This window comes from Sinocyclocheilus anshuiensis, unplaced genomic scaffold (assembly GCF_001515605.1).
Source record: "Sinocyclocheilus anshuiensis isolate Anshui unplaced genomic scaffold, SAMN03320099.WGS_v1.1 scaffold1497, whole genome shotgun sequence".
Taxonomy (NCBI): domain Eukaryota; kingdom Metazoa; phylum Chordata; class Actinopteri; order Cypriniformes; family Cyprinidae; genus Sinocyclocheilus; species Sinocyclocheilus anshuiensis.
Genome location: NW_015543492.1, coordinates 1,154,641 through 1,162,642, shown reverse-complemented (window position 1 = coordinate 1,162,642; position 8,002 = coordinate 1,154,641). Strand labels below are relative to the sequence as shown.

The 8,002-nt window shown below is 37.8% G+C and overlaps 2 protein-coding genes and 1 long non-coding RNA gene across 6 annotated transcripts in view; 2 read left to right on the top strand and 1 right to left on the bottom strand.

Moving 5' to 3' along the window:
• sdha (succinate dehydrogenase complex, subunit A, flavoprotein (Fp)) overlaps positions 1-1,915 on the bottom strand; it is a 15,060-nt gene extending 13,145 nt beyond the window's left edge. Inside the window, exons 1-3 of the mRNA XM_016494454.1 lie at positions 1,825-1,915; positions 803-886; positions 440-601 (exon numbers count right to left, since the gene is read on the bottom strand). Of these exons, the coding sequence (XP_016349940.1) occupies positions 440-601; positions 803-886; positions 1,825-1,884 (306 nt within the window). The 5' untranslated portion in view covers positions 1,885-1,915. The remainder of the gene's footprint in view (positions 1-439; positions 602-802; positions 887-1,824) is intronic.
• Positions 1,916-2,592: 677 nt separating this feature from the next.
• Positions 2,593-4,104, top strand: ccdc127b (coiled-coil domain containing 127b). 4 transcript variants are annotated; one of them, XM_016494467.1, is made up of 3 exons: positions 2,593-2,779; positions 3,188-3,316; positions 3,412-4,104. In XM_016494467.1, the coding sequence occupies exons 2-3, from the start codon at positions 3,199-3,201 to the stop codon at positions 4,092-4,094; spliced, it is 801 nt and encodes a 266-aa protein (XP_016349953.1). In that variant the 5' UTR covers positions 2,593-2,779; positions 3,188-3,198; the 3' UTR covers positions 4,095-4,104. The 4 variants fall into 4 exon arrangements, with proteins under 4 accessions (XP_016349953.1, XP_016349952.1, XP_016349951.1 ...); XM_016494466.1 differs by having other exon boundaries at positions 2,593-2,835; XM_016494465.1 differs by lacking the exon at positions 2,593-2,779 and adding an exon at positions 2,849-2,897.
• A 2,694-nt stretch (positions 4,105-6,798) lies between these two features.
• Positions 6,799-7,781, top strand: LOC107694779 (uncharacterized). Its single transcript, XR_001634918.1, has 3 exons — positions 6,799-6,873; positions 7,091-7,216; positions 7,331-7,781. It is a non-coding gene; the product is annotated as an uncharacterized LOC107694779 (long non-coding RNA).
• Positions 7,782-8,002: the final 221 nt, after the last annotated feature.

The following is an 8,002-nucleotide window of genomic DNA, read 5'->3' as shown; positions in this document are numbered from 1 at the left end:
TATAATAAAAATAGTCATATTTAAATATTTGTAATGCATAGTCATAAATTGAGACCACATTCATATTTTAAGAGAATATTAATTATCTATCAGTTTGAACAACACTTAAAACAACACACTTATTAGCGCTTTTCTTTTTTCAAAGTGATGTAAGAATATCAGAGGTGTAGTTTCAAAGGTTAAACTTTTCTGTGAACTTTAGACTTCTTTAACTGAAAATCACTGCGCTGCTCTCAGACGTTCTAAAGAACTGATTCCCATTCAATCTGTTCCTGATGAGTAAAACCTGTTCTATAAAAACTAGTATAAATCCAGATGACAGATTATGCTGTTGCAGTATATGAGAGGGTATAAGAGAGCAGATTGTTTTGTTGCTAAATGATAACAAGGAGAAATGCAAGAGAAAATCAAGGAGAAATGCAAGAGGAAATCTCCAAACCTGTGCGGCCACTGTGTGTGAGCGGGTGGGGAAAAGTTTGGTGACACAGGCTGTGTTAAAACCGGCCTCCGACAGACCGAAAGCTGCACGCAGGCCTGCGCCACCGGCTCCCACCACGACAGCGTCCAACTCATGGTCTACTACTGGATACTGAGTGGAGATCTGAGGGGAGAAATACCAAAAACACATTGATCACACAAGGCCAGTAGGCTATGACATCTAATGTTGTTCTTTAAAGTGACAACTACCTTAATAGCCTGCAATGGTGGTGCATGTACGCGTAAAACTGTCAATACTAGATCCTGCATGCAAAATGAAAACTACTGAAACCAAACGAGAAAGTAGCATACTGTATATACTTACAGCATCTGAGACTTTTGCATCTCCCCTTTTTCTATAGATGGAGAAATGCAACTTGCGGTTGCTCGTTTGGCACACCACTGGCAGCTGGATGAAGCAGCAAAAATGATTTATTTTAATAGTTAAAAACAAGCAAAATCGCATCTGTGATGTTTATCCGTGCTTGTACATTTCATTGCTTTACCTTCATTTATTGAGTATTTATTCAATTCGCATTTATTTTGAATAGACAAACATATCATTTCAAAGCAGCTTCAAAGAAAATGAATGTTTCAACATTTCAATTTAGAGTTCATTTATAATTTGTTTATTTTCATCTTCACCACTCTTGTGCTTGATTTTTTTTTCTTTATTTTATTTTTTGTATAATGTATATTTAAAAATATATAATCTGCAATAAATAAGTCTGACAGTCTTTTAGTAAATGACAAATGTGTTCCATTTTTAGTAAGAAAATTGCAACACAATAGTGCCAAACAATCAAATGCATTCTGGACTTTTCTGGTGACATAACAGTGGGACGTCTGGTTATTGCTTCATTGTAATAGACAAGTAAATTATAGGTTCGGTGATTATATTGGAGACTGTTTGAGAATCGAATAAAAATCATGCATCCAGATACTTAAAAAGTTATAATATCTAATATAATGGCATGAGCATTCAGCATCACATGGCTAATGTTAATGCTGCCTGCTTGACCTTCAATGTATTACTATATACAAACTATCTAAACTTTACTTCTATGAAATGTCACAATACATTAGGTGAAAAACCCTCAAGCATTACTGCTAAAAGGCAAGCTCTGTTAATAAAACAGCATCACATAAAACGTACACTCATGTAACAGAGGTACTGATACTATGTAACAGTGTTACTTGACACAGCAGATAATGGTTACAAAGCCAGCACACAACAGGCTACAATAGACTATAGCGACATCCGAGTATAAAGCAGTTCAACTGTCGGCCTGCTCTGGCCGAATGCCATTAAAATACAAAGTATGCAAAGTTTATGAGAGGACTTACAGCTTTAGATGACACAATCTTTCTTCCGAGGACACGGGAGGCAACGCACACCGCGGCCATGTTGCTCGATTTCTGACTGATGAATACGCAAGCGCTTGTGATGGGAAGTCCGACTCATTTCCACGAATCGGTTCTTTCGAACAGTTTAAATGATTCAGTGATTTTTTTCCTTGGCTTCACGGCGCGCCGGGCGCGGCGTAGGCTATTGACTCGATTAGGTTTTAGTTAGAAGTTGTTTATTGTAATCGCATATGTAGGTCAGTTTGTTGTAGCAATGATTCAGCTCATAAAAACAGTCATGGAACTTTTCGCACCATCAACCAAATCCTCGGTTCACTTAAACAAATCTTACTTTCGTTCTCAGCTTATTCGGGTTTCCATCAGCTATGCTAAGTTATTATACCAAGCACACACAAACGATATTAACGTAAAATATGTATATAAATGCTTAGGCTATTATCCTAAGTGAAATAAACAGGGCATGCATTTCGTTCACTTGATCAATTAATTAATAGTAGGCTAATTATAAACGAAAAATTAAACAATATAGTAATTTGTATAAATAAAATATTTAAGCATTTGCCACTTAATTTAACACGTAATTGAACATAAAGATAGTTGTGTGAATACATGTAGGCCACATGCAAACGCGCGGTATACGCGTTCAAAGCTATCAGGCTCAACCAACTGATTGAAAAGATCCGAACAATTCGGTTCAAATGAATCGCTAGCCGGTTTCGCAGCTTCGGTGGGGACCGTACCAATGTTTGTCCACAGTGGGGGGGGATTTGTCGGTTAGCGTTGTCCAAAAAAACAAACGCAAACATGCTTTGAAGCTGGGTGGAGTTATTTACTGTAAATGCCACTGTATAGAATATAACCCTCACACTTATAAATAAGCGATATTTTTTGTCCAAGAACACTGACGCAGGCTTCAGCCCTACCTATGTATGCTGTAAGCGACTAGTTGACCCTATTTGATAAAGGACGAGTGCTTTGAATACTTGCAAGGTAACATGGACATTTGAAGTGTTATTGTATTGCCAACATGTATTGTGCTTGCATGACTAATGGTAAATATTCTTTGTTAAAAGAATAGTTACTAGCCAAATCGCGTATGGATGTCGTGGAAACAGGAAGTGTCATATTTCAACTAGGAAGGTCTTGCGCTTCTCAAGTTTCTAGTTAGGAATTGAATGAGAATGCAACTATCAGTTTGCATAAGCACAGTAATGCAAAACTATAAATTAAAATTAGGCAGTTGCTTTTTTCAGTCATTTAATGTCAGAATTTACAGTTGCCTTTCCCTTTTTATATCATATTGGTCAAATGTTTGATATAGAAGTATGCATTTATTTTCCAGCTGCAGTCCACATGAATAACCTGAATGATCCTCAGGACTGGAATATAAGGCCAGAGAGGCAGGGTGGTGGTGACAGCAGCAAGTGGAACTATGCCTTCCTGGTGCCCATGCTGGGACTCGCTGCCTTTCGTATGTACTACACAACGCTATTGCTTCAGTAGCATGTAAATTGTGATCAATTGCATTTCATATTTTATTTTTCTTTGTCTTGTGTTATGCTTTAGGATGGATCTGGTCCAAAGAGTCTCAAAAGGAAATTGAGGAGGCCAAGGTCAAGTACGAAAAGACCATAGAGACAATCCAGAAGGACCTGGATGTGAAATACCGACAGACGCTCTCTGAAAACCACAGAGAAACAGCTCAGCTCGAGCTTGATCTAGAGAAAGAAAAGCAGCGGGTGCATGGCTACCGTCAAGCCCTGGCTTCCCAGAGTCGGCAGCTCGGGGAGGAACGTCGAGGCATGAGGTTGGAACGTGAAGCTCTAGAAAATGAAAAATCTAGATTGCGTTACGCAGGACCTGGTGGCGCCCTCTTTCACGAAGCCCTGGAAAAGGAGAAAGAGCGAGAGCGGGGGGCTTCACTGGCTCTGAAGAACGTAGAGTACAGGCTGGTGGAACGGCAGAGGGCCTTTTGCAGTATTTTGGTGCCCCGTGTGAGGAGGGTGGAGGTGGAGAAGGACCTTCTGGTTCATACGGCTAAAGAGCCCCTTCTTGCACATCTGGAGATGGAGGATGGTCTCAGGGATATTTTTAAGAATGATCGCAGTTGTGCCGAGTATCTCAACACAGATGAGCGCAGGAATGGGAGTCTGATGTGGCTGTATCTCAGATACTGGCGGCTGCAGCTCACTCTTCAGTCACACCAGAGAGCTGAGGAGGCTATACTCGGCATTCAGACAAAAAAGTGACACTGGGAGAGCAGAAATTAATCTGTATCACTAAAATTATGTATTGTAAAAGATCTCATTGTCAATAAAGTTAATGAGATTCAATTTTGTAATATTCTTTTCTTCGTGGGAAGAGCAACTTAAAGGAGTAGTTTACCCAGAAATGAAAATTTGCTGAAAAGACGTAGATGAGTTTGTTTGTTCATCAGAACAGATTTGGAGAAATTTAGCTTTAAAAATCTAATTTTACATCACTTGCTCAGCAATGGATCCTCTGCAGTGAATGGGTGCCGTCAGAATGAGAGTCCAAACAGCTCATAAAAACATCACAATAATCCACAAGTAATCCACACCACTCCAGTCCATCAGTTAATATCTTGTGAAGTGAAAAGTTGTGGATAAACAAATCTGTTAAGACGTTTTTAACTTCAAACTGATCATAAACAGTTCATGGTACTTTTACTTATCCATACGTCATCTGACCCAAATTCTGAAATTGTTGCACTTTGATGCCAGAAGGACAGCAACAGCCAACCTTAGTGTGACCCTTTTCTGGTGTGGATGGAAATACTTACATTTTATGTTCCAATATTTTAACCTGACAGTACAAAATGTTAATCACAGATTTAATTTCCTCAAAAAGGGACACTTTATTAAAAGAAACAAATCAAATAGATCCCTCAGCATTGCACTGCAAAGACACACCTTTAGCAAAAAAAAAAAAAATTGTAGCAAATCAGGCCATCCATAGCACCTAAAGGGGGTGGGAACTTAAATAAGCTTTACATTTTCAGAACCAGTTTAACCAGTACTGAGTAAAAAGTAAAAGTAAAAATCAAGAAAAGATTTAAGAGGAATAATATTATCCTGTCCCTTAGTCTCTTATGATCCTTAAAGACAAGGTAAGCTACTTAAGCATACTGCATTAAATGTAGACCTAAAATTATTGAGGTGTAACATAAAAAAAGATATAGCCTATGCAGTATGCATACCATCATGTTGGGTCATGCATATAAAACTACCACATTAGTTGTGAAGGAACATGTTTCAAGAAGTTGCTTTCAATTTTTTTTTTCATTCATGAAAAAAAGCATTGCGCTGATGTCATTCTCTAACTGATTTGTTATCTTTTGTAATATTTGACCTTATCTGCCACTTGAAATTTTGCATTACTGTTAAAATAATTTTACTACTTCATTAATATCTGGCTTTTACCATCAGTTCTATGAACTAATATAGTGTATAATATTCAAACAATTGTGTGTCTGTCTGTCTGTACTTAGAATAGTCTTTCCCTTTTACATATTGATTCAGCTGCAGTCCACAAAGCATGAATGATCCAGAGAGTTATGCCCTGATTGGGTCCATGTTGGGAATCGCTGCCTTTGGTATGTACTACACAACACTATTGCCCTTAAGGGTGCTTTACTAGTGTGTACGGACATTGTGAAAAATTGCATGTAAAAGTTTATTTTTTCCCTTTTTTTCCTGTGCTCTCTTAGGGTACATCAAGTCCACGCTGTTTCAATTTAAATTCAGGGATACCAAAATCGAGATCCATCATCACACCCTGGATTCCCAGAACCAGAAACCTAAGGAAAAAGGTGATCTCATGAGGTTGGAAATAAAAAACGAAATATCTAGAGACTTTCAAAAGGCCCTGGAAATGGAAACAAAACAAGAGGAGAGTGCTTCAGTCTTTCTGAATCAAGTAGAGCACAGGCTGATGGAAAGGCAATGGGATTTTTGCAGTTATTTTGTGCGTTCTCCAAAGATGGTGGAGAGGGAGAAGGAACTGTTGGTTTTTACAGCCAAAGAGTCCCTTCTTGCACATCTGAAGATGGAGGACGGTCTCAGGGATATTTTTAAGAATGATCGCACTTGTGCCAATTTATTTAACACAGATGAGCGCAGGAATGGGAGCCTGATGTGGCTGTATCTCAGATACTGGTGGCTGCAGCTCACTCTTCAGTCACACCAGAGAGCTGAGGCGGCTATACTCGGCATTCAGACAAAAATGTGACACTGGGAGAGCAGAAATGAATCTATATCACTAAAAGTATGTATTTTTAAAGACCCCATTGTCAATAAAGTTAATGAGATTAAATTTTGTTATACTGGTTTCTTTGTGGGAAGAGCAAATTCAAATTTGTACATACAGTATGTCAATGCAGTGTACACAATAACATACCAAATATATAACTGTAGTAAAAATGTTTTTAGAGCTCAAGTAGTGAGCATTTGAATTTTTAACCAAACATTTACAATACTCATCCATGTACCTCATCTTATATAATTATGTCACTGTTGGCATGATGATCTCAATGTGACCTTTTCCTGATGTGGATGGAAATCCTCACATTTTATATTCAGAGGGTGCTATATGTTTATCGCAGATTTAATTTACATTTACATTTATCCATCTAGACTCTTTTATAAAAGGTGACATAAAACAGCTACATACACAGTTTGTCACGGAGACGACAACATTCATAGCAATGCACAACGCCGGGTTTATTGTAAGAGGTGAAATGCAAAGAAAAGAAGAAAGAACCACTTAAATTAAAAGAAACAAAATCCCTCACTTAATTATAAACAATGCACTGCAAAACATTCTTTAACAAATAAAATCAGGCCAGCTCATGTCTCCAAAAAGGGGGTGGGGATTTAAATAAGCTTTGCATTTGTGGAACCGGTTTAACCAGCACTGAATAAATAGTTCAAGGTGAAAAGCCATGAAAAAATTCACGAGGAATCACAGCATTATATCTGTCAGTCTGTTTTGATCCTTAAAGGGAAGGTAAGGTAATCTTACATCTTATATGAAGGCCTGAATATACAGTATGCATACCAATATGTGTTGGGTAAAGACAAAAAGCCACACCTAATGTGTAGGAACATGTTGCAAGAAGTTGCTTGCAGTGAAATCTGAAAGTGAAAGTGTTTTGACATTCGTGAGCATGTTAAAATAAAAGCTGATGTTGTTCTCTTCTGACTTGTTTTCATTTTCAATTCAGTCAAAATGAATGATCTGAATGCCCGAAGGAATCAAATGAATATTAGAGCAGCTGGAAATGGTGGAGATGATAAATGTAACTGGAACTGGCCTCTGCTGATTTCACTGTCTGGCTTAGCATTGTACCGTAAGCATTACATTTTGTGGTTATTTCTGGCACAAAAACATTGGCTCATTTCAACTTTTCTTTGGATGTAAAGAAAGTCTATCAGCTTTCTGCATATTCTTTGCTTCTTTACAGAATGGTTCACGCAAAGGAGAATAAGAAATGAAATGGATTGCTTGAGGAGAAGCATTGAGAAAGATAGAAGGGAGGACAAAGCAATGGTTGTGATTCACGAGATCCGCAGGTTGTTACATGCTAGACAAGACATAATTTGTAGCAATACTGTCCCATATTTTGCTCAGCGGACCAGAGAGCAAGAGTTAACCAGCATGGCCTCCAGTGACCCTATAGCACATCAACTCAATATAAAAGCTGATCTCCTCAAGATCTTCCAGCATCCTGAACCCTGCTCAAGAGCCACAATAAACACGTGTTGAAGACTGGCAGAGAAAACTTAAGGGTTTACTTGAGTTGAGCAAAAATAGATTGCCACAGTTTTATAATAATTTAGGGAAAAAAATCAGGATTTGTTTGACCCAGTGTTACACTGGACTTATGTTGTATTTTAATGTCAGTTGTATGTGAATGTATGAATGTTCAGTGATATTCAAAAATAAATAAACAAATAAATAAAATTCTGTCAGGATTTAATGTTATGAAACTGAGCTGAACCAAGCAATCTGTATTAACAGCATATGTAATTATATCAACGTGATCTCATGATAATTCGTATGTATTTTACGTAAAATGTGGTTCTATAAAACGTACATTTACGTACGTTTTTACAGGCACTAAAACGTACAATAC